Source organism: Aquarana catesbeiana, linkage group LG03 (genome assembly GCF_042186555.1).
Source record: "Aquarana catesbeiana isolate 2022-GZ linkage group LG03, ASM4218655v1, whole genome shotgun sequence".
Taxonomy (NCBI): Eukaryota; Metazoa; Chordata; class Amphibia; order Anura; family Ranidae; genus Aquarana; species Aquarana catesbeiana.
In genome coordinates, this window is record NC_133326.1 from 442,575,058 (window position 1) to 442,602,220 (window position 27,163).

Sequence of the window (27,163 nt, forward strand, 5' to 3'; positions counted from 1 at the left end):
TTCAGCACCGGAGGGCATTTACAGAGAGATTGCATAACTGTATTCACAGTTCAAAATGTCTCTCTTGAGCGCAGTGGAAAAAAAACTGTACATGTCACTTCTACAAGCAGAAATTCTGCCATTAACAGTGGCTCAATGTTAGCCTAATGTCCGTACTATTTTTGTTTCTTTTTCTATAGGCCTTTGGATTTATGACTCGTGTGGCCCTGCAAGCAGAGAAAATGAATCACCACCCAGAATGGTTTAATGTGTACAACAAGGTAATTCATTACATTTATATTCCATCACCTTAGTGTTAAACCAATGTTGCATTTTTTCAAGGTATCACTTTACTGGGTTTTGTTGCTCAGATGGGAATAAGGCTTCCTGCTAAGACTTGCTATGTTCAGACTTACAAGATTCTGTGCTGCCACTCTGAAAGATTATGGAATAGTAATCATTGTCATCTGTCAGGATGGATTTGTCACCTCTGTACTATTAGTATATTTAGTTGTACACTGTAGCACAGGAACAACTTATAGCAGTAGATACAGTGGCACAGTGTTTTTGAAGATCAGCAAAGCCTCTGCTTCTATAACATTTCAACTCGCCAGTACTTTTACTGGCGAGTTGAAATGCTGGGTAGTATCAATTGTCAAAAATACTTGGTGTTTAAATTTTGGTTTACAGTTACAGTATAACATACTGTTCGCCACCTTAAATCTAGCGGTACTAGAAGTACTTGGAGTTAAATGCCAGTTTATTTCTTTCAGGAAAAAAAAATCCCCTTCTGATCAATTTTATACATTTTAAAAATTACACATTTTCTGTTAAAGTGGAGTTCCACCCTATTTTTTAACTTTGGCCGCCGCTGATCGCATTACAATGAATATATATTTTTTAAAGCCTATACCTGTAAGATGAATATAAATCTTAATTTCTTTTGTCCCTCCATGCGGCAAGGTATGTCATATCCTGATGCTCATTGGCTCCTGGGATATATGTGTCATCAATCCCAGGAGCAGCGTGGAATGCATGCTTTCTTCCGGGTTTTCTATTTGATTGACAGGTTGCCATAACAATGGGGTGGGAACTTCCTCTGCCGCCGCTATGGCAACCTGCAATGCAACGAGTGAGCCGTGCTTTGTACACAGTGTGCAGGTGTAAGATGGGGAGGTGCATGCTGGTTAGCCAGCAGCATCGTACCCGGAAGAATCTCCTAGAGGGCTTCATGCCCACAATGAAGATGGGAGCTTGCATGTCTCAGAGGCTACAGTTATTAGACTAACAACTAAATAACAACAAAGATTACATGTACAGCATATGCTGGATTCAGTTAGATTAACTGTGACAATCACTGGGACCTCCGCTTTAACATTTCTGTAATGTGAATGCTGAGATATCAACGCATTAAGAGTAATGCTAAAGTTCCTTCTCTACCATAAGTACCTGGGCAGTCCCAAAAAGGAACACTATATACCTTCATTTCTGTAGTCATGTAGCACTCTTTAACCACTTCAGCCCCGGAAGATTTGGCTGCTGAATGACCGGGCCATTTTATGCGATTCGGCACTGTGTCGCTTGAATTGACAATTGCACGGTCGTGCCCCGCTGCACCCAAACAAAATGTCCTTTTCTTTAACACAAATAGAGCTTTCTTTTGGTTGCATTTGATCGCCTCTGCAGTTTTTATTTTTTGGGCTATAAACAAAAAAAGAGTGACAATTTTGAAAAAAAGCACAATATTTTGTACTTTTTGCTATAATAAATATGTATTTGTCTACATATTTTTGGTAAAAAAAATCGCAATAAGCGTATATTAATTGGTGTGCGCAAAAGTTATAACATCTACAAACTAGGGGATAGATTTATAAAATTTTTATTATTATTTTTTTTTACTAGTAATGGCGGCGATCTGCAATTTTTTTTTTTTTTGGGACTGCGACATTATGGCGGACACATTGGACACTTTTGACACATTTTTGGGACCATTGGCATTTATACAGCGATCAGTGCTATAAAAATGCACTGATTACTGAAAAAATGTCACTGGCAGGGAAGAGGTTAACACTAAGGGGCGATCAAGGGGGTTAACTGTGTTCCCTATGTGGGTTTCTAACTGTAGGGGGAGGGGACTGACCTAAAGGAAGTGATGGATCGTGGTTCCTAGCTAATAGGAACAATCTGTCACGCCTCCCAGAACAGGGATTTGTGTGTTTACACACACACGTCCCTGTTCTGCCTCTCATGCCCACAATCGATTGTGGCAGGCGGTCATTGCGACTGTCGGCCATGAGCATCGGCACCCCCACTGTGCAGCGGTTGCCTCCAGTGGCGCGCGCACCTGCTATCCCGATCCCACGAGCCGACATATAGCTACGGCGGCTCGCTGGATCGTGCCGACCTGCCACAGTAAAATGACGGCGGCTGGTCAGCAAGCAGTTAAAAGTACTTCACTAAAAATAAAATGTACAATTGCGTGAACCAGAGGTCATTGCCACAGATGTCATGCACCATGTGACAAACTGCATGTTATAAAGTATGTTGTTGTTGTGTGGAAAACAATAACAAGAAGCAGGGGAGCACCTTTTTCAAAATCTTGTCTAAAACCAGAATACTGCTGTAAAAACAGAAAGGCAGAGAATGCAGAATTTCTGGGTAGTCCCAGAAAATGATGGTTGAGTACACACTATAAAAAATTGTTTAACTGAACTGAAGTTTTCATCAAAAAAAGTAAAACTGTAAGCACTATTTGCCCCTTCCTGATTTTTTTTTTTGTCGCACCTAAATGATTGAGCTCATCAAACACGTTTTTAATAGTAAATACAAAGTGTAGTTTTTAACCGCTTGCCGTCCAGCTGCCGCAGTTATACTGCAAAGGGGGGCTCTATTGCGCAAATCGCCATAGGTGTACGTCACTTCATGCAATAGATGCAGTGGGCGCGCGCTCGCTGCGCTGATGCGTGTGGCTGGCGGGTGCAATGTCTGCCAGCCACCCGCGATCACTCCTCACTCCGCGAGGGCCAGAACAGGGATCTGCCAATGTAAACAAACAGATCCCTGTTCAGTCAGGGGAGTACAGAGTGATCGTCTATTCCTAGTGATTAGGAACAGTGATCTTTCTGTACTCCCTGTCAGTCCACTCCCCCCACAGTTAGAAACACCTCCCAGGGAACACATTTATCTCCTTGATTGCCCCCTAGTGTTAACCTTTTCCCTGCCAGTGTCATTTATACAGTGATCAGTGCATTTTTATAGCACTGATTGCTCTATAAATGTCACTGGTCCCAAAAAAGTGTCAAAAGTTCTGTCAGCCACAATGTTGCAGTCCCACTAAAAATCACTGATCACCGCCATTACTAGTAAAAAAAAAAATGATAATAAAAAAATGCTTTAAATCAATCCCCTATTTTGTAGATGCTATAACTTTTGCGCAAACCAATCAATATACGCTTGTTGCGATTTTTTTTCTTTTTTTTACTAAAAATATGTAGAAGAATACAAATTGGACTAAACTGATGAAGAAATTTGTTTTTTTTTACTTTTTTTTCTTTTGCATATTTATTATAGTAAAAAGCAAAAAAAAGTTTGTTCTTTTTTCAAAATTGCCGGTCTTTTTTTGTTTATAGCGCTAAAAATAAAAAACACAGAGGTGATCAAATGCCACTAAAATCTCTATTTGTGGGAAAAAAGGACATACATTTTGTTTGGGTAGTGGTTTTTGACATTAATGGCTGTGTGTTGAGGGGACAGCAAAGTTACACTGTTATACAAGCTGTACACTCTTTGCAGCAAAGTGTAATTTCTTCAGTGTTTTCACATGAAAAGATATAATAAAATATTTACAAAAATGTTAGGAGTGTACTCACTTTTGTGAGATACTGTATATATACACTTTGATTATAGCTTACAGCTAGTGAAAACCCAAAATTCAGTATCTCAGGAAATTTGAAAAAGTTCAAATTTGAAGACTCATGGTGTCGCACTGTAATCAGCTAATTAACTCAAAACACCTGTAAAAGTTTCCTGAGCCTTTAAATGGTCTATCTAGTCTAGTTCAGTAGGTTACACAAACATGGGGAAGACTGCTGATTTGACAGTTGTCCAGAAGACAATCATTGACACCCTCCACAAGGGGGGAAGTCAGAAAAGGTCATTGCTAAAGAAGGTGGCTTTTCACAGAGTGCTGTATTCAAGTATATTAATGGTAACAGAAGTGGAAGGAAAAAGTGTGGTAGAAAAAGGTGCACAAGCAACAAGGATAACTGCAGCCTTGAGAGAATTGTGAAGCAAATGCCATTCATGAATTTGGGGGGAGATTCACAAGGAGTGGACTATGGTTGGTGTCAGTACTTCAAGAGCCACCACACACAGACGTATCCAGGACATGGGCTACAACTGTCGCATCCCTTTTGTCAAGCCACTCCTGAACCAGAGACAACATCAGAAGCGTCCTACCTGGGCTAAGCAGAAAAAGGACTGGACTGTTGCTCAGTGGTCCAAAGTCTTCTTTTTGAAAGAAAGTAAATTTTGCATTTCATCTGGAAATCAAGGTCCCAGAGTCTGGAGAAAGAGTGGAGAGGCACAGAATCCAAGTTGCATGAGGTCCAGTGTAAAGTTTCCACAGTCAGTGATGATTTGGGGAGCCATGTCATCTGCTGGTGTTGGTCCACTGTGTTTTATCAAGTACAAAGGCAGCGCAGTCCTCTGTCAGGAAATTTTAGAGCACCTCATGATTCCCTCTGCTGACCAGATTTATGGAGAAGCTGATATTATTTTCCAGTATGACTTGGCACCTGCCCACACCTGGTTTAATGATCATGGTATCACTGTGTTTGTTTGGCCAACAATGCTAACCAGCTGAAGGCCTCTATCAAAGCAACCTGGGCTTCCATAACACCACAGCAGTGCTGCAGGTTGACTGTCCCAATGTCACGCCGCACTGATGCAGTAATTAATGCAAAGGATCCCCTACCAAGTACTGAGTGCATGCTATGAACATACTTTTCAGTAAGCCAACATTTCTGTATTAAAAATCCTTTTTTTTTATTGGTCTTATCTAATAATCTAATTTTCTGAGATACTGAATTTTGGGTTTTCACTAGCTGTAAGTGATCATAATCATCAAAATTAAAAGAAAGAAATGCTTGAAATATATCACTCTGTGTGTAAAAAATCTATATAACATATGAGTTTCACTTTTTGAATTACTGAAATTAACTTTTTGATGATATTCAAATTTTTTGAGATGCACCTGTGTTGTGTGCGCGTGTGTGTATATTAATATATTTACACACACTGTGGTGGAGGGGGGCACTGACACACAATTGCTCACAAATAGGGAAAATAACAAGAAGTGACAGGCATAAAAGCAAATCCTGCTTCATATTACCAAAGGGGACATAAGGTCTTTGTTATTAGGAGCAACATGCTCCTTTTCTATATCGTATCTGCACCAGACCTGGCTTAGAGAGCAGCAGAGCTGCTTGCCCTGGCTCCCTGGAAAGGAGTAAAATTGTTAGCTCTGCATTTGCCAAAGTTAGTAGCCAGGTATATAGGCAGGGAAATGAGCTACTGTTCCCTATATGCAGACTCTACATAAGTGATGTGTTCACTGCATAGGCAGAGACAAGCATGTGAGTGGTCTTCCAGGTTACCAGCAGACAGATCACACCCCATACACCAGTTTTTCCTATATTGCAAACTGGCATGATACCTTTGTTATGAGGCGTTGAATCTGCAGTTCATATGTCACTCAGAAATAAAAACACAGACCAGTGACCATCACAGTAATGTACTGAGAGCTTTAGATATTGCAACTATAAGAGCCCTTTCACACTGGGGCGGTTTGCAGGGGCTATTGCGCTAATAATAGCGCCTGCAAACCGACCCGAAAGTGCCGCTACTTTCATTCCAGTGTGAAAGCCCCGAGGGCTTTCACACTGGAGCGATGTGCTGGCAGGACGGTAAAAAAAGTCCTGCCAGCAGCATCTTCGGAGCGGTGAAGGAGCGGTGTGTATACCGCTCCTTTACCGCTCCTGCCCATTGAAATCAATGGGACGGCGCGGCTATACCGCCGACAAAGTGCCTCTGCAGAGGCACTTTGCGGTTGTATTTAACCCTTTCTCGGCCGCTAGCGGGGGGGTGAAACCCCCCGCTATTGGCCACATACCAACGGTAAAACGCCGCTAATAATAGTGGCCTTTTACCGCCAACGCCGCCCCAGTGTGAAAGGGCTCTTAGAGGGCACCCTGAGACTGAAAGGTGATAAAAACAAAAGGTTGAGAAAGGCCAGAGTAGAGGATGTTCATTTGGAAAAGAAAATGTTTACTTAGCTTAGTAAATGAAAGGGAGATAGGTAAAACTAAGTTATCCAATCACATGCAAAAAAAAGAAAAGATTAAACAGTATATTTGTTTGCATATGATTGGATGAATACAGACATTCCAGCTTTGTATCATCTTTTAAGCTAAGGGAACTTGTTCTACTCCTTCAATAAATCAACCCCAATGTGTTTTTAACTGCTATGTTATACAGAAATGCTGATTCAGATTTGTGTGCTTTATCCATACAGGTTCAGATAACTCTAACGACTCATGACTGTGGAAAGTTGACCAAAAAAGATGTGAAGCTTGCTCAGTTTATCGAAAAAGCTGTAACTTATTAACAAACAATAAACTGTATTTTTTCAAACTTGAAATAGATTTGTACTTGTTTTGTATCTATACTTTGCATAGATATTATTTGCTTTACGCAAAATTATAATGCAAAGAGCACCTGGCATGTTCAAAATGCAGTGGCTTATTGTTGCTTATTGTTCACAGTTCTCTATGCAGACTTTTTGTTTGATTAGCGTTTATATGAACAATTGAAATTTGATGTATTCGGGGGGGCAGGAGGCGGAGCCTAGCGGAGCAGACATGCATTGTTAGAGCTCCACACCGCTGAGGAGAGAAGAGAAGGACAAAGCGGAGCCTGCAGGCTCAAAAGGTATCCATTTGAACCTTTTTGCCCCAGGGAACAAACTGTGAAAGTTTGGGCAGGAAATATGGTACTGGGAGGAAACCGTGGCAGAAATAAAAATCACCTCACAAAGAGCTCACAGGCACTCACTGCAGCTGAAGCAGCTCCAGTCACCTCACAAGATACAGCATCAGGGCGCTCTCACAGACAGAAAATGTCACAGCAAGACTCTCCATTTGAGTCAGATACAGAACAAATCCTCTCACAAACTTCTCCACAAGCCTCCTCAGTATCCCCAGTAATATTATTACAATTTGAAAAGATGCTTCATAAGGCTTTAAAACAAACCTCAGACCAAATAACAAAAAGCCTAACCAAAGAAATAAGAGAGCTGGGAAACCGCACCGCAGCCCTAGAAATAAAAATGGATGAAATTGAAATTACAACCCAAGTAAATATAACAGAATTGAAACAATTAAAAGAAGAGAATTTAATACTTCAAACTAAGCTCGAAGATTACGAAAATAGAGCCAGACGTTCAAACTTGCGCATAAGGGGAATACCTGAAACTGTGACAGACCTGCAATCTACTATTACTGCTCTATTACAAGAACTAAAGCCAGATATCCCTATTGAACGTTTAGAACTGGACAGAGTACACAGAGCCCTCACAGCCAAAAAGAAAGATGGACCCCCACGTGATATAATCACAAAATTTCATTATTACAGAACGAAAGAACAAATACTAATTGCTGCAAGAGAAAAAAAGGAACTTAATTTTCAAGGACACAATTATCAAATTTTTGCTGACCTATCCCAACTTACTATTACTAAAAGACAATCCATGAAACCCCAACTAATGGAACTGCAACGCCACAACATTATGTATCAATGGGGCTTCCCCTTTTCAGTCAGATTTAATTACCAAGGTACAATTTACAGAAGCAGATCAGCAGATGAACTACAACAAACCCTTTTAAAATTAAATCTGACAGAACCCACAAGCAGCAACTCTCCCACACGCAGAAGAATGGCATCATCTTCACCTTCAGGCAGCACCCAGAAAATTTCAGAACAAAATGGGAATCATCATTCTCACAAAAGAGGCCGTTATGCCACATCATCCATGGACCAAGAAGATTCAATGGACTGACATCCTAATTCCTAATATCTCTTCATTTATTATACTAAGAGATGGTTCTCTATAAAATAACTATATTTATAACTGAATGTAACTGCATTCTGATAGTCACACACTGTGTGGGATCATGTTACATTCCAGTTATATTTCTTATTACTTCTGATTCATATAGCCTTAGAATATATAAGTGAAATAAGGAAATTCATGTTCAGTTATATATTATCAGGTAATAACAATAGATTTATTACTTTTTAGGACAAATATGTTCAATAATCCAGAAGTAATGGAAGCTTTTTCTTTCTTTTCTTAAAACAAATATATTATTACCTAACTAGTTCCTAGAATTATGTTTTTGTTTATTCTAATCTGAAGCAATACAACCTCAATTTTATGAGTTAACATATCTAAACAGTTACATATGAATAAAATATGTAATTGTTTACTCTAAAAGGGTTAAAATCCCAAAATAATTCAAACTATCTTCATCAATACCAAAGTTATTAACAGTACCTTTCTAACTGAATTATTTAGCCTAGGGCAAGACTAACCATATACAACCACCCTGGAATAAATAATTTCAACAAAAACTATATTCTGCACTCCAATTAATGAAACATCATTTTGATGTCTTTTGACATAGCACTTCTCTCCTGTAAGCGGAAGATCCGTGTACCCCCATTAGCCCTCCTCATTCTCCCAACCATATTATGTGGGAGTGTGACGAAGGCACTTATTCCCCTGAGAGAGATATTTATTCTCTTTCACGGGTAAATTGTGATTACTTGCAAAAAATAATTTATACAATGAATCATCTAATCTCATATGTTTTTTATTTATTCTTTACTCCAAAATTCACTGGTTTCTTTTCTATCTATTCATCTCTTCAGTCCACACAGGTTGATCTGCGCAGTCAGCTCTGCATAACAAAAAGTAAGTCAAAACTATTTGATCTATTGCCATGGCACCACTGAATATACTTTCCCTGAATGTTCAGGGAATAAATGTCCCTCAAAAAAGGACCAAAGCCTTCCGTACTTTCCATAACAAGAAGGCTCACATAGTATGCCTCCAAGAAACACACTTCACCAAAGATTCTACTCCAAAATATATTTCTCCTTTTTATCAACAAATTTACACGGCTTCTGCCTGTACCAAGCAAAGGGGAACTCTAATTGCATTTCACCGATCCACACCATTCACCTTATCATCAGAAATTAAAGACCCAGAAGGTAGATACCTGATACTCATGGGTTATATAATGGATACAGCAATCACGGTGATTTCCTACTACGCTCCTAACAAACAACCTACAACATTCCTCTCACATATATTACAAGTGATTAATACACACAAAATAGGAACAGTGATAATGTGTGGGGATTCGAACCAGGTCCTCCTCCCATTTCTAGATAAATCACCTTTTACACCATCCAAAATAACCTCTAGATTACCTTTTTCTCAACTTCTTTCCAAATACAATCTGGTAGATTCATGGAGAGAAAGTAACCCAATGAAAAAGAAATTCACTTATTTCTCGCACCCTCATCAAACCTTCACCAGAATAGATCATATTTTTCTAACAATAGGAATGATACCAGAAATTATTGCATCAGATATAATTCCGATTCCGTGGTCTGACCATAATGCAGTATACACTACTATAGCCTCAGCCATACCAAAAGCGCATGACCCAACGTGGTACTTACCGGACATAATGCTCAAACACCCACTACATCAGATGGCCATTGAACAAGCTTTAAAGGAATACATATCAATTAATAATACAACAGACATCTCCCCAATAACACTGTGGGAAGCTCATAAGCCTGTCTTGCGTGGTACAATACAAAGACAAATGGCACTATTTAAACGGGAACGCAAAAATCTAGCAAAAAAACTAGAACTCAATTTTAATGCAGCCTACATATCATTTCAAGATAATCCATCTCAGAGTACAAAATCTCATCTGGAAAAATCTAGATTGGAATACGATCTATTTCAGTTGATAAATCCCTCAAACGCTCCAAACACAATTTCTACATGAATACAAACAAACCAGGTACATATTTGGCTCGGGCATTAAATTCAACTAACAAATCTTTCAAACCAATACGTTTGAAATGATCAAAAAATGTTTACACTTGTAATCCAGTTAAAATAGTCCATAAATTTCACTCACATCTCGCAACTTTATACAAGACAAACAATGAATTTAATCCTACAGAGGCTGAATCCTTCTTCTCAAAAATAACCTTACCTGAGTTATCTCAGAATCAAAAAAGCAGTTTGGATGAGCCTATAACTATAGATGAAGTTGCTAACGCCATAAAAGACCTAAAACTTAACAAAAGACCAGGCCCAGACGGCTACTCGGCTTTATACTATAAAACATTCTCAGAAATACTCTCTCCCATTCTCACTGAAACTTTTAACAAACTTCTAGATGGACATTCTTTTCGGCAAGAAACACTAATGGCAATTGTTTGTATGATCCCAAAACCCCTTTCTGATGATACTTCCTGTGTGAATTATCGGCCTATCTCTCTGTTAAACCTCGATATTAAATTATTAGCAAAAATAATAGCAAAACGCCTCAATAGCATTATAGGAAAATTAATACATAGAGATCAAGTAGACTTCATGCCAAATAGACAGGCAGGCGATAATATACGCAGGGCAGTGTTATTGGCACATATTGCTAAAAAACGGAAAATCCCTTTATGTTTTCTATCTCTCGATATTAAGAGGGCATTTGACACAGTATCCTGGCAATATATGCAATATTCATTAGAAAAATGGGGTTTTGGACCCCACTTTTTAACATGGATCAAAGCATTATATAATAAACCCAAAGCCTATATAAAATATGCTGGATACAAATCTGAAGCCTTTAATATCGAAAGAGGTACCCGACAGGGTTGCCCATTATCTCCCTTATTATTTGCCCTTATACTCGAACCCATGGCCCAATACATCAGAACAAACCAAAATATAACTGGCATTGAAGTAGGAGGTATTACACACAAATTATGTATATTTGCAGATGATATATTACTTTTTCTATCATCACCACAGGTCTCTGGTCCTAACTTAATACCAGCTCTTGATGGATTTGCAGCCCTATCCGGCCTTATGATTAATCCTAAGAAATGCCTAGTGCTTAATATTTCACTCACAAACATGGAATTGATCCCGGCTAGGGCTGCACTCCCATTCACATGGGCAGAAAAATCAATCCCATATCTTGGAATTCATTTAACAGCATCTCATTCTGACTTATTCTCAACCAATTATCCTCCTGTATTAAGACAGATCACAAATCTAATAAAACAATGGTCGCAACTTCCTTTATCCTGGATAGGGAAGATTAATGCAATCAAAATGACTATTCTACCCAAATTGCTTTATCTATTCAGAGTCCTCCCTATTCCAATTCCTTCCTATTTTTTGAGAATAGTACAAAAAAGAGCAACTTCGTTTATATGGGGCTCTTCTAAACCACGTATACCTATACACACACTACATCTTCCCAAAAATAAAGGAGGCCTGGGATACCCTAATTTTACTAACTACTACAGAGCAGCACATTTGGCCAGTCTGTCCAAATACCATGCAAAACAGGAAATCCCATTATGGGTATTTATAGAGGCTTCAGAAAATGACCCTCTATTAATATCAAATTTATTATGGCTTGATCCTAAAGACCGCTTTAAAATTCATAATCCCATAACTAAACACTTCTTATCTCTCTGGGATAAACTAAAAACCAAATATCAGTTACAATCTCCACACAATCCTCTCCTTTCTTTTATCAGAAATCCGGCCTTTTATCCGGCATGGATCTACCCAAATTCTTTTAAAGCTTGGACAACATCAGGCATTCAGACACTAAATGACTTCATAGCATCTAAATCATTCCTTTCATTCCCATCGCTTAAAGAAAAATATGATCTACCAAACTCTGAGATATTTAGATATCTCCAAATCAAAAATTTCTATACACCATTCCTAAAGGGGGATACACCATTATCCCAATTATCCATTTTTGAATCAATCTGTACAAAAGATCCATTTGCTAAAGGTACAATTTCATCACTTTATAATCAATTATATGGAATAGCAAATCTTAATAGACCCTCTTATGTTCAGAGGTGGGAGGAGGACCTGGGACGAACTTTAGAAGACACGGACTGGTCTAACATATGGCTCACATCTAAGTCATCTTCACCCAACATCTTAGCACTGGAGACAAATTATAAAGTCCTAACTCGCTGGTACCTTGTACCCGCTAGAGTGGCAAAATATTCACCTAATACCTCAGCTCTTTGTTTTCGAGGATGCCCAGAAATAGGCACATATTTACACATATGGTGGACGTGCCCAGTAATCCAAACCTTCTGGAAGGAAGTCTTCGTGATTGCATCTAAAATATTTAAAAAAATAATACAACCAGATCCATATTTAACTTTACTTAATCTAAAACCGGAATGGTTAACACTCTCTCAATTCAAACTTATGATCCAACTAATAACGGCTGCAAAACAAACAGTGGCCAAGGCATGGAAATCTCCTACATTTGTACTAGCAGAAACAATTCACAGAATGAATAATACAATGTCCCATGCTAAGATGGTAGCCATCGATCAAAATCAAATTCCAAAATTTGAAAAACTTTGGCATCCTTGGATAAAACAACAGTTCCTGTCAAACTTCAATGACTCTGTCCTGTTGCCATGGTAACAGATTAAATGACTTACAGAGACACCCATTCTAAGGCTTCAAAGAGAACTAAAAAGAATAATAAACTGACCAGCGAGACAACCTTGTGGACCATACCTCTACCTTTCAACCCTTTTTCTTCTTTCTCTTTCCTTTTCTCCACCTTACGATTAAAGCTCATTATCAGAATTTATTTGACCTATTTACACTCTACTTGTAAACAATGTGTATAGTAGGTATAAATCATTTAAATACCTACAAAAGTAACTAAGGAAATGATATATATCTTTAATTTAGGTTTACGTGAACCCAATGTTTAATATTTGAAATTTCATGATATTTACCTATATAAACCCTACTGTAAAACAATGAGCTTACTTTATAGATCCTTGTAAACTTACTTTATTTATCTTTATAACATTGTATACTCAATAAACTTCTTTTGACAAGAAATTTGATGTATTCAGCACTTCAGAGCCTGAATCCTCTAGGTATTAGACACATTACGACCCACCCACTTGTTAGGGCTACTCTTGGCACAGTTTAAACTCATTTTTAAATCTACCTACCTTTCGCCGCATCCTAGTTTGCTCTTGGCAATTCTCAATTCTAACTTATTACCACACTGCTCCACTGACTCACAATTCTGTAAGTTGTATGCCAGAGTAATATTTCGATTATGTAATTTTTTGCGACAAAATAAACCTATGTTTATTGTAATTGTACAAGCTGCGTTTGGCTCAGACGTGGATTTTTTCTTCTGTTGCTTTCAGTTAGGCTCCTGCTTGCGAGCCCTTCCTTCAGAACATCAAACGGTTTGTTCTTTAACATCATTTGAGAGGATTTACAATGAAACGGTGCCGACTAAACATGAGTTATCGCAATACTACTACTTGTTGATAGCCAGAGACCATCAGCGGGATCCAAGATTCTTGCCAAACTGGGAACAGGATTTAAAGGTTACATTTTCTGTCCAATCAGCTAAAATTCTTTTCTTTGCTCACAAAGCCTCTCTGGAGAACACATATCAAAAAAATGGTTAGAAAATACTCCTCAGATGGCACAAAACACCACACATTTTATATGCGATCAACTCTCAAGTGTCCCCCCTATTCCAAACTGTGGAAGGTTCCCTTTTACACATCTTTTGGGATGGTGCAGTGATTAGCACTTTTTGGTCTGAAGTCATATCTGCTATCAGAAACCTAATCGAATGGTCGGTCCCTTGCAGACTCGCCAGCCGCATATCTTTTGCACGATATGCACTTATCTTGTAAAAGGTATAAAAACAAGTTATTGAAACACCTTCTGAATTGGAACACTGGCGTAATAGGGTCTCCGATTTTGAACTAATGGAACAGTTAACCATGTTTACTAAAAATCAGTCTGAGAAACCTCCTGAAATTTGGACACCTTGGTGGTTATATCTGTATTGTTGAGTAGGCGCATAAGTCGTAAGGAAGGATTATGGAATACTGGTTTGCACTAATCTTAAAGTCGAACTATAGACAAAACTTTTTTAGGTAAAATTAAAGGATAAGTTCACCTTTAAAAAAAAAATAATAATAAATGCACATTTTTTGCAGGTAAAGAAAAATGTGCATTTATTTTTTTTTTTTTTTTAGGAGCCTGTAAAGCATTGCACCGATGATCAGCAGATTGTGGGTGTGATGCTTTACAGGTTCCAAAAAAAAGAAATGCACATTTTATTTACTTGCAAAAAATGTGCATTTGTTATTATTTTTTTTTTTAAAGGTGAACGTATCCTTTAATTTTACCTGTGGATAAAACTGATTTCAAGACAACCATCAGCCAGGCTCCTGCAGACTGTGTAGCTCTCTGCCTGTACCTTCGATATGGGCAGGCAGTTAATGAATGACAGGAAGATCAATGAACTACATAGAGCACTCATCAGCACCCTGGTAGTCAATTGAGAACTGCAAGCCATCAGCAACAAAGGCTGACAGTAGTTGAAGTTCATTGATTTACAGGACTCTGGGACTCTGCCCACACGGCAGCGTTCTTTTTGAATTGTGACAGCTGGTGCACGCAGAAGATCCCCAACCCACTGTCACAGGGGATGGGGAACAGGCAGATGCTTAACATGCTACGTGTTGCACGTGTTCAGAAAGGTAAAAATATTCTTTAAGTATAAAGGGTAGACTTTAGCTGTGCGCACACTTAATCAGGAATCATCTGACTGACTCACATGCACAAAGGGTACTTGGTATAATGGCAAGGCTGTGCTTCCTTATTTTAAAAGCTCATAGTGATTTACAAACTGGTATTATGGATATACCCCGTATTAAATGTTTTATACAATTATATTTTATGACAGTAATTTAAAAATATATAAATATCAGTTTATAAACCCACATCAGTCAGGTTTTTTTCCTGTTTGCTTCCCCATTGAAAGGTTTTCTAGTTTACCTGTCCTGGTGCCATCTTTGTGTCAGAATATGACAGGGTGTGTCATTTGGGTAATCCCCTCACCCCATTGGGGAAAACGAAACTAAGTGGTTCTGATCTTTTCTCTTGCTAGCCTCAATAAAAAGTAAAACATTTGCCTGGAGCTGGAATTTAGGAGCATGTGTATAAAATGTTGCAAATCATTGCAGCCATGTGCATCCAACTAAACCCTAATTGCACTCTACATTTCTTTTCATTAAATTACTGCTACTTAAGCTTTTTCATTGCAATAGTAAATGTATATACAGTAGTTGTCAACTTGTCCTTAGCAATGAAAGGCTCAAAACCTAAACCCAGATATGTAGTTAAGCAACTCGTATTGCATGCTGACAATGAATTAAAGTGGATGTAAACCCACCACTTACCCAGTATAAACTAATGGCACAGTATTATGTATATATACAGTATCTCACAAAAGTGAGTACACCCCTCACCTTTTTGTAAATATTTTATTATAGCTTTTCATGTGACAACACTATAGAAATTACACTTTGCTACAATGTAAAGTAGTGAGTGTCCAACTTGCATAACAGTATAAATTTTCTGTCCCCTCAAAATAACACAACACACAGCCATTAATGTCAAAACCGCTGGCAACAAAAGTGAGTACAACCCTAAGTGAAAATGTCCAAATTGGGCCCAAAGTGTCAATATTTTGTGTGGCCACCATTATTTTCCAGAACTGCCTTAACCCTCTTGGGCATGGAGTTTACCAGAGCTTCACAGGTTGCCACTGGAGTCCTCTTCCACTCCTCCATGACAACATCACGGAGCTGGTGGATGTTAGAGACCTTGCGCTCCTCCACCTTCTGTTTGATGATGCCCCACAGATGCTTAATATGGTTTAGGTCTGGAGACGTGCTTGGCCAGTCCATCACCTTCACCCTTAGCTTCTTTAGCAAGGCAGTGATCGTCTTGGAGGTGTGTTTGGGGTCGTTATCATGTTGGAATACTGCCCTGCGGCCCAGTCTCCGAAGGGAGGGGATCATGCTCTGCTTCAGTATGTCACAGTACATGTTGGCATTCATGGTTCCCTCAATGAACTGTAGTTCACCAGTGCCAGCAGCACTCATGCAGCCCCAGACCATGACACTCTCACCACCATGCTTGACTGTAGGCAAGACACACTTGTCTTTGTACTCCTCACCTGGTTGTCGCCACACATGCTTGACACCATCTGAACCAAATAAGTTTATCTGTCTCATCAGACCACAGGACATAGTTCCAGTAATCCATGTCTTTAGTCTGTTTGCAGGCTTTCTTATGCATCATCTTTAGAAGAGGCTTCTTTCTGGGACAACAGCCATGCAGACCAATTGGATGCAGTGTGCGGCGTATGGTCTGAGAACTGACAGGCTGACTCCCCACCCCTTCAACCTCTGCAGCAATGCTGGCAGCACTCATATGTCTATTTCCCAAAGACAACCTCTGGATATGACGCTGAGAACGTGCACTCAACTTCTTTAGTTGACCGTGGTGAGGCCTGTTCTGAGCGGAACCTGTCCTGTTAAACCGCTGTATGGTCTTGGCCACCTTGCTGCAGCTCAGTTTCAGGATCTTGGCAATCTTCTTAAAGCCTAGGCCATCTTTATGTAAAGCAACAATTCTTTCTTTCAGATCCTCAGAGAGCTCTTTGCAATTAGGTGCCATGTTGAACTTCCAGTGACCAGTATGAGAGAGCGAGAGCAATAACACCAAATTTAACACACCTGCTCAACATTCACACCTGAGACCTTGTAACACTAATGAGTCACAGGACACAGGTACGGCTCTTTTGCTTGATTCCGAGCATGCGTGGAATTTTGTGCGTTGGAATTGTGTACACACAATCAGAATTTCCGATTTTGTTGTTGGAAAATTTGTGAACCAGCTCTCAAAATTTTGTTGTCGGAAATTCTGACAACAAATGTCCGATGGAGCCTACACACGGTCAGAATTTCTGACAACAAGCTCACACTGAACATTTGTTGTCGGAAATTCCGACAGTGTGTACGCGGCATTAAGAGCAGACTTTATTTCTGGAACATCAGCAGTTATTTTTATGTACTTGCATCATGTTTAAAAGGAGTAAAACACATGGAGATTAGCAGGTATTGCAGATATATACATTAAATTCATATATCTTGATATACACCTAAATCAGAAGAAAAAAAAAGCATCAAACTGACCATTTTGACTCTCCACAAATACTATATGTCTTAGTAAGAATCACATTTAGAAATTTACTGTAACAAATAATGGTTTTGGTATTTTAATATCAAGTGGGTTGTGCCACATTATAACACACCCTTGTATATCCAACTTACTAAGACTGATAAGAGCCTTTGCATACTGACATTACCCAGTACTAAAATGTTTTGGATTGATCACATTTTTAAAGAATCATCTTTCGTAACATGTTACATGTTGGACCCATATTCGTGTTACTGTAACTGTAACACCGGCCCCCGCATACCCCCCCACGATCCCTCGTTGTGACAGCTGTCACAATTTAAACAGAGTCCTGTGAGTGTCAAAACTACAAGTACCAACAGCCTTTGCGACTGTCGGCATGTATTTCTCACTTAACTACCAGGGCACTGTTGAGTGCTCTGGTAGTCCATTGATTCTTCCTGTCAGTGTGAAACTGCCTGCCTGTACAATGTATGGGCAGACAGCTTATACTGACAGTCTGTAGGAGTCCTGCAGTCTGCTGATTGCGGGTGCAATGCTTTTCAGGCTCCTACAAAAAAAAAAAAAAGTATATGCACATTTTTTTTACCTGCGGAAAAATGTGCACTTATTTATTTAGTAAACTTATCCTTTAAAAACTGGGCAAGAGAAAAAAGGGTTATTATTAATTCTTATCTATACAAGCCTAAAGGTCTCTTTGGAAGCTGTACTCCAACTAATCTTTATGTCAACCAGTTCATCGTCCCCAACCCAAATTTATACCTTGCCAGGCCATTCAAGTGGAAACCTGTCACGGTTTTTTAATTGAAAACTTTTTTGGGCCTAACCCCTAACATGGGCATTATTAAAAACAATAAATTGCGGTCATATTTGTCCACAGACCCGATTCATCATATGCTCATGTTCTCTGCTGCAATGGTCAGGAAAAGATATGAGATAATAATGCCTTTTATGCATTTCACTGATAATACACTCTCCTCATCCTCAGGGGTGAACCAGGCTATGATCGGTTCCACAAAATTCAGCCCCTCATAAACTACCTCTCCGAGAAATTTGCAGATTTATATGCCCAAACAAAATATCTGCGTAGACGAGTCCCTCATACATTTTTACTGGCAGGCTTGCAATAAAGCAATATCTCCCCAGCAAGTGTGCCAGATATGGGGTCAAACTGTATAAGCTTCACGAGAGGACAACAGGATATACATACAGATTTAGGGTTTGAGGGAAAAGACAGTGAAGTGGAGCCCCCCAAATGCCCAGACTACATGAGGGGCAGTGGCAAGATAGTTTGAGACTTGGTGTCACCCTTGTCCTGTAAAGGGTACTATTTGTATGTGGACAACTTTTATGTGAGCGTGCCACTTTTTAGACACTTATTCAATCTTGGAACTGGCTACTGTGTAACCGTGCAGCCTAATCGTCGGGGCTTCCCCCAATGGCTCGTTAACATCCAACATAGAAGGGGGGGGATCTGCTTGCAGAATGATGAATTACCTATCCTATCTTCCATTCACGCAGACAATATAAATAAAAAAAATCATATTTTATTAGTACAAATTCAAAGCCTTGATTTTTAAAATACCATATAATATATACTGTATATCATGACCTCTTACATATGCATCCGCTGTATAGTACAAACATCAAAAGAGAGGGCATTAAATGATGTTAGCCCCACAATTAATGTCATAGATAGGGTATTGATTGCTTGCAACTTCTTCACACGTTTCACGGGAGAAAAGCCTGCTTCATCAGAAAGACAAGCCATGACATTAGCTCTAAAATTATAAAAGAATACATCAGAACAACTAATTCAAGATGATTATATATACAGATCTCTATTTCTTAGTACAAAAGTATTGATCATGCCTATTGCAGATGCTATTATTACTCATAAACACAATAGAGAAATGCGGCCAGCAATTCATGAAAAGGACATCATGGAATTAAGTCTAATTTATTAGACTTAAAATAATCACATTTGTATGAATATTAATAGTGTGTATAGTGATGCTCCCTAGAGACCCACTGTAATACCAGCTACAGCTTTTCTTATTTATATTCGGTTATAGTACTTTTAAAGTTTTTTGAGTGATCTATTTTTAAAGGATGTGGTACCTGACAATCTTGTCTAACCCGTGAAGGGTTTCCACTTGTGGATCCCTTACTCCCAAATTCTATATAGCTCAAATTATAATCTTTATATGGGAGGCATAGACTTCAACGACCAAATGATTAAGCCATATTTTGTTTCCCACAGAGCTAGACACTTTTTAAAAAACAGTTATATTTCAAATGGCTATATATAATGCTTTTGCAATTTACAAAGCAACTGGAAGAAGTGAATCCTCCTTAAAATTTCAGGAAGCAATCATCACAGCCCTTTTCTATCCAGAAGGTGCTGTGGCCCAAACCCCAAATACAGATGCAGTTAGCCAGCTGTATAAGAGGCATTTCTTTATCATATATCACAGGACACAGAGTGAGGCTATTATTCCTTACCTACTGGTTATACTCCATCTACAGGTGAATGGACACTAGTAGACCAAAGATCTTTAGAGAGGAAGTGATCCCCTATATAAACTCCCCCATACAGGAAGAACTTCAGTTTTTTACCAGTGTCTGCAAGGTGGATGGGCACGTTTGTTTGAGCTCTCTCGAGCCCCAGGTTTGGAGTCCCCGCATGGTTCTTAAATTAATCAAGGGATTGACCGATCGGCTCCATTTGAACCAGGCTTATATGCTTAGATAAATGGTACCCGAGCCTCGCAAAGAAGACACAAGGAGCCAACAAGGTTTTGCCTGTATGTGACCTCTGGGCGCTGGTCTCTGTGTAGTAGAATCCTGGACACCACAGAGCTAATGCATTCCTGCAGGGTGCTGTACAGGTCCAAGGGACTGGACCCCAAAACAGGAAAGGGTACCCAGTGTTTGAAGGTTCCCCCAAGTGATGGAATCCACCGTGGTGGGTGAAGATTGGGCTCTTAGCTTATAAGGTTGCCCTGCGCCTGGACGGGTAAGTGAAATCCCCCCTTATTTACTTAATGTGGGGTGCCCCAGTGTGTAAAAAACTGTCAATCTAGCTAAGGCTGGACAGGTGTATAGCGGTGACCACAGGGGGGGAGTTTTGGGCTGACTGTTGGTGTTTTGGGTAAAGCGTACCTTTCTTGTTGTTGCTGCTTTCTTGTGGATGGTCCCCGCATGAAAATTTGTTGGCTCACGAAAATTTGTTGCGTGCACGCGCAGGTGCAGAGTGTTCCCAGCGCACAGCCATCTTATTTAAGCTGAGAGTGGCTGAAAAGCAGCGGAGAAGGACCAGGCATCCCTCCAACTTCCTCAGCGATAATGCAGTTCAGCCGCCAACAGGGTGATAGAGCCAGGGGCAAGCCACAGGGCCAGGGCCAGAAAAAACCCTGGATCCAGAACGCTTCTAAACTCGGCACAAAGCCCTCCTTTTGAGGGGACGCCCCCACTCTATCAGGTGGGGGGAAGGCTGCTGCAATTTGCGGACATTTGGAGAACAGTGGTGCAGGACGAGTAGGTCACCTCAACAGTGTACCGCTGTTACAAGCTGGAATTACGGCGGTTCATCCTCAGAGGTTTTTAAGATCCAGCGTTTCTGCGGATCCTCCAAAAAGAAACTTTTTGTTTCAAGTACTAGAGCAGTTAGTGTATCAGGGAGTGATCATACAGGTTCCGGTGTCCGAAAGAGGCACAGGGTTTTATTCGAACTTGTTCACAGTTCCAAAACCAAATGGGGCCAATCTTGGACCTAAGATCCCTGAACCAACATCTGTTAATCCAATCCTTCAGGATTGAGTCGGTCTGCTCTAGAGTAGTAGCCTTGCTCCAGATGGGAGACTTCTTAGCCTTTATCGATATCAAAGACACGTATTTACACGTGCCTATCTTTCAGCCTCATCAGAGGTCCCTGCGATTTGCAGTAGAGGAATGTCATTTCCAGTTTTTGGCACAGCCCTTCAGGCTTGCCACAGCACCTCTGGTGTTTACAAAGATCCTAGCACCTGTACTGGGTCTTTTAAGAGCACAGGTGATCTTGGTGTTCGGATACTTGGATGACCTCCTGCTCAGAGATAACTCACTACAGGCCCTGGAACACAGTGTAGCCTTCACAGTGCGGTATTTAGAAAACCTTGGCTGGGTCATAAATACAGAAAAGTCAGCCTTGAGACCGGCTCAGAGTCTCAAGTATCTAGGTCTGATACTGGATATGGTCCAGGCAAGGGTATTTCTGCCACCCATAAAGATCTGTGCCCGGAAGGATCAGGTGCATCAGGTAAGGGGCACCAGGCAACTCTCCATTCGGCTCTGTATGAGTCTTCTGGGAAGAATAGTGTCCTCCTTTGTGGCAGTTCACAACGCTCAATTCCATTCCAGGCCTATACAACAAAACATCTTGTTGGCTTGGAACAGAAGAGCACAAGCCCTGGATTACCCCATGTCCTTATCTCCCCGAGCACGCTTAAGCCTAAGCTGGTGATTGCAGGATCGGAACCTGCAAAAGGGAAGATCCTTCCTCCCAGTGTCTTGGAGAGTACTGACCACAGATGCCAGTCTCTCTGGCTGGGGAGAAACCCTAGAGGGGCTCACAGCTGAGGGGAGATGGTCAAGGGCAGAGCAGAGCCTGCACATCAACATCCTGGAGTTACGGGAGGTACGTCTGGCACTACAGTCCTCAACGGTGGAGCTTCAGGACTGCCCCATCAGGGTTCAGTCCGACAATGCCACTGCAGTGGCATATATCAACCACTAGGGTGGTACAAGGAGCCATTCAACTCAGGAGAAGGATAACCACATATCCTGGGCAGAGGGACATGTGCCGGTTCTATCAACATCCATTTCCTGGGAATAGATAACTGAAAGGCAGACTATCTCAGCCACCTGCAGATCTGCCCGGGGGAATGGTCCCTACACCCAAACGTGTTTTGGGAAGTCTGCCAGCATTGGGGATGGCCAGAGGTCGATCTATTGGCATCCAAGTTCAACAAAAAGCTACAGCAGTTTGTATCCCGTACAAGGGATCCCCTGGCAATCAGAGCAGATGCTCTTGTAGTTCCATGGAACCAGTTCTCCCCAGTTTATGCTTTCCCCCTGATCCCCTCCTTTCACATTTGTTGCGCAGGATTTGGAGAGAGGGGGTTCCAGTCATCCTGGTGGCACCAGCCTTGCCCAGAAGGCCCTGGTTCGCAGAGATCATGAGATTGGCAATAGACGGGCCATGGATGCTTCCGCGCCGCCCTGATCTACTGTCTCAAGATCCTATATTCCACCCCAATTTACAGACTCTAAATTTGATGACATGGCTATTGAAGCCAGGGTGTTAAAGGATCGTGGCATCTCAGGACCGGTGGTGTCTACCCTAGTGAATGCCAGAAAAACGGTCACTAGAAAGATCTATTATAGGATCTGGAAAGCCTATATTGCTTGCTGTGAAGCCAGAAAATGGCATTCTTGGAAATACGTGATAGGGAGAATTCTCTCTTTTTTACAGTTGGCTGTGGAAATCAGATTAGCTTTGAGTACAATCAGGGGTCAGATTTCAGCCTTGTCAGTATTCTTCCAAAAGCCCTTATGCCGCATACACACGAACGGAAATTCGGCCAGCAAAAGACCGATGAGAGCTTTTGGTCGGAAAATGCGACTGTGTGTATGCTCCATCGGACTTTTGCTGGCCGAATTTTCGCCAGCAAAAGATTGAGATCATGTTCTCAATTTTCCAGACGGAAAAAGTTTCTATCGGAAATTCCGTTCGCGTGTATGCAATTGTGATGCGCAAAAAACCAAGCATGCTCAGAATCAAGTACGAGACGGAGCCGCTCAGTCTGGTAAAGCAACCGTTCGTAATGGAGATGGCACATTCGTCACACTGCAAATTTTTTAATCTTTCAATGCAGCGCATTCTCTTCTTCTTTATAATGCTAGAAGAATGAAGTTGTTTTGCTGCTCATATTCACACAGACTTCTCACAAACGTATTTCTTTATTATTTCTCGTGATCTCCTGAATAATCTTTTTGTTTTTTAAATCCAGATCTCCATAATAATGTTTATAATTAATTTTTATAGTCATTTTTTTTTTAATCAAGATCTGTTTTTTTTTTTTAATTATTTTATAGTGATCTCAATGTATTTATTTATTTTTTTTAAATTATTTTATAGTGATCTCAATTTATTTATTTATTTCTTTAAATTATTTTATAGTGATCTCCATTTTTATTTTTTGTATGTCATGTTTCCACAACACCATTATTATCTTGTCTTTGTAAATCTCAAAGAGGTTGGTTGGTGTCCCTTGTTAATTTGACATTGTATTTTTTAAATGGACCTGCCTACTCCAAAAAAACTGTCCTTTTTGAAGTTAAACACATAGGCAAGTATTTCTGAAAAAAAATATCCATTTATTCTGGGTCATAACAAAATAAAGAGGAAGGCAACACTGGAGAAACTGGTGAAATTTGCGAAGCCTTTGTACCCAAGGGCAGACATCAATAATTTTACAGTCAAAATTGGTGGCCTGAGGAGTCCTTATAATAGTGAGCACAATCCAGTCCAGGACTACAAGAGATCAGGAACAGCAGCAGATGACATATCTGTCCCCAGGCTGTGGTCACACAGCCTGCATCTTTTGCCAGACCAGACTGAACTCAGGCCATCACTCTCTGGTCTTCCTTAGACTCTTCCTTCCAGGCTGTGGCTGTGGTGTTGGAGGTGTGGCAGGAGGTGTAGGAGGAGGAGGAAGACCTGGAGGAGGAGGAGGAGAACCATGGTTCAACTCACAAATGTGGCTTTGACTTTTGAGTTGGCCCCTCAAGCCCTTGTTTAGGGCTCGTAACATCACTTCCTCACATACGAGGCATTGGCCCTCCTCCATTTCCAGCATTGTGCATGCTGTAATGTATGCAAAGTCCTCTTGAACACTGTGGGGGGGTTCTGAGGGCCGCAGTAGCCTTCAGAAATAGGCCAATTGCTGCCTCCTTCACGTTACTCCTCTTCCTGCCACTTTTTGGTGGAAGGCGGAGGAGAGGGACCTGCGATTCTGGCAGGCTACTGGGCCTGGCCACCTCCTGGCTGCCACTTTCCACGGCCTGGCTGAGGCTTTCCTGTGTATGAAAAAGGGACTTCGTTTTAGTTTTTGGTTCATCAATCACACACAATTTTCAACTCATGACTGTTGCAAATTTAATGTTAATAAATAGAAAAGACTATCATTCTGACCCCAGCATTTTTCATCCTTGTCCCAATCCCACTACTGTCTATTGACATTAAACCACTTTGAGAAATCAGAAATTAGTGATCAAAATTAGCATATATTTTACATCATTAATTTGACAACCAGAAATATTTTGAAGAATGCTATACCTGGCTCAAGCTGGGCTCCTCCACATGTTGCTGCCTGGAAGTCCCAGGTTGGATGTCAGAAGCCTCAGCTGGGGGGAAGAAAGTGTGGAAGGAAGATTGGAGAGTGCTGGCCTGGGTTCATTCTGGCCTGCCAGAAAATGCAGTCTGTCATAGTACCACAGCCTGGGGACATAAATGTCATCTGCTGCAGCACCTGATCTCAGGGAATCCTGGACCTTCTTGAGCTCCCTATTATAAGTGCTCCTCATGCCACCAATTAGGGCCTTCAAATAGGGGATGTCTACCGTGGGGATCACTGGCTTCACAAGTTCCACCAATTGATCCGGCACTGCCTTCCTCTTTGTTTGATTGTTATAAAAGGGGTAGTTTACCTGCCACATACAGGGCAGCTCCCTGTACATATCAGTGAATATGGGCATAACGTCCTCGTCATTGAATAGATCCATTTTCTCTGCAAGACACAACACAAGACAAACCCTAACGTCAGGTTAAACTCTCCTAATCTTGACCCAATATACAGTCAGGTCCATAAATATTGGGACGTCGACACAATTCTAATCTTTTTGGCTCTATACACCCCCACAATGGATTTGAAACAAACAAGATGTGCTTTAACTGCAGACTTTCAGTTTTAATTTGAGGGTATTTACATCCAAATCAGGTGAACGGTGTAGGAATTACAACAGTTTGTATATGTGCCTCCCACTTTTTAAGGGACCAAAAGTAATGGGACAATTGGCTGCTCAGCTGTTCCATGGCCAGGTGTGTGTTATTCCCTCATTATCCCATTTACAAGGAGCAGATAAAAAAAGGTCCAGAGTTCATTTCAAGTGTGCTATTTGCATTTGGAATCTGTTGCTGTCAACTCTCAATATGAGATCCAAAGAGCTGTCACTATCAGTGAAGCAAGCCATCATTAGGCTGAAAAAACAAAACAAACCCATCAGAGAGATAGCAAAAACATTAGGTGTGGCCAAATCAACTGTTTGGAACATCCTTAAAAAGAAAGAACGCACCGGTGAGCTCAGCAACACCAAAAGACCCGGAAGACCACGGAAAACAACTGTGGTGAATGACCAAAGAATTCTTTCCCTGGTGAAGAAAACACCCTTCACAACAGTTGGCCAGATCAAGAACACTCTCCAGGAGGTAGGTGTATGTATGTCAAAGTCAACAATCAAAAGAAGACTTCACCAGAATGAATACAGAGGGTTCACCACAAGATGTAAACCATTGGTGAGCCTCAAAAACAGGAAGGCCAGATTAGAGTTTGCCAAACAACATCTAAAAATGCCTTCACAGTTCTGGAACAACATCCTATGGACAGATGAGACCAAGATCAACTTGTACCAGAGCGATGGGAAGAGAAGAGTATGGAGAAGGAAAGGAATTGCTCATGATCAAAAGCATACCACCTCATCAACGAAGCATGGTGGTGGTAGTTTCATGGCGTGGGCATGTATGGCTGCCAATGGAACTGGTTCTTTGGATTTATTGATGATGTGACTGCTGACAAAAGCAGCAGGATGAATTCTGAAGTGTTTCGGGCAATATTATCTGCTCATATTCAGCAAAATGCTGCAGAACTCATTGGACGGCGCTTCACAGTGCAGATGGACAATGACCCGAAGCATACTGCGAAAGCAACCAAAGAGTTTTTTAAGGGAAAGAAGTGGAATGTTATGCAATGGCCAAGTCAATCACCTGACCTGAATCCGATTGAGCATGCATTTCATTTGCTGAAGACAAAACTGAAGATAAAATGCCTCAAGAACAAGCAGGAACTGAAGACAGTTGCAGTAGAGGCCCGGCAGAGCATCACCAGGGGTGAAACCCAGTGTCTGGTGATGTCTATGCGTTCCAGACTTCAGGCTGTAATTGACTGCAATGGATTTACAACCAAGTATTAAAAAGTGAAAGTTTGATGGATGATTGTTATTCTGTCCCGTTACTTTTGGTCCCTTAAAAAGTGGGAGGCACATATACAAACTGTTGTAATTCCTACACCGTTCACCTGATTTAGATGTAAATACCCTCAAATTAAAGCTGAAAGTCTGCAGTTAAAGCACATCTTGTTTGTTTCATTTCAAATCCATTGTGGTGTATAGAGCCAAAAAGATTAGAAATGTGTCGGTGTCCCAATATTTATGGACCTGACTGTAGGCCTCAATATATAAGCAATATAGGCCACTGATGCACCAACTTAAAATTGTACCTTCGTTATAACGATCTGCGCTTCTGCTACACCTTCCTCCGCTCACAGATAGTACGTATGACGCACGCGTGTTACGCTTTATATACACTGCGCATGCATGAAACTTCGCCCGCGTCACCTACCC

The 27,163-nt window shown here is 40.6% G+C and overlaps 1 protein-coding gene across 2 annotated transcripts in view; it reads left to right on the forward strand.

Annotated features, from left to right (window-relative positions):
• PCBD2 (pterin-4 alpha-carbinolamine dehydratase 2) overlaps positions 1 to 27,163 on the forward strand; it is a 696,436-nt gene that overhangs the window by 573,610 nt on the left and 95,663 nt on the right. Inside the window, exons 3-4 of one of the 2 annotated variants that reach the window (XM_073620816.1) lie at positions 180 to 260; positions 6,554 to 6,679. In XM_073620816.1, coding sequence (XP_073476917.1) covers positions 180 to 260; positions 6,554 to 6,646 — 174 coding nt within the window. In that variant the 3' untranslated portion in view covers positions 6,647 to 6,679. Of the gene's footprint in view, positions 1 to 179; positions 261 to 6,553; positions 6,680 to 27,163 lie in introns of those variants that run through there. The other variant, XM_073620815.1, reaches the window with a different exon arrangement.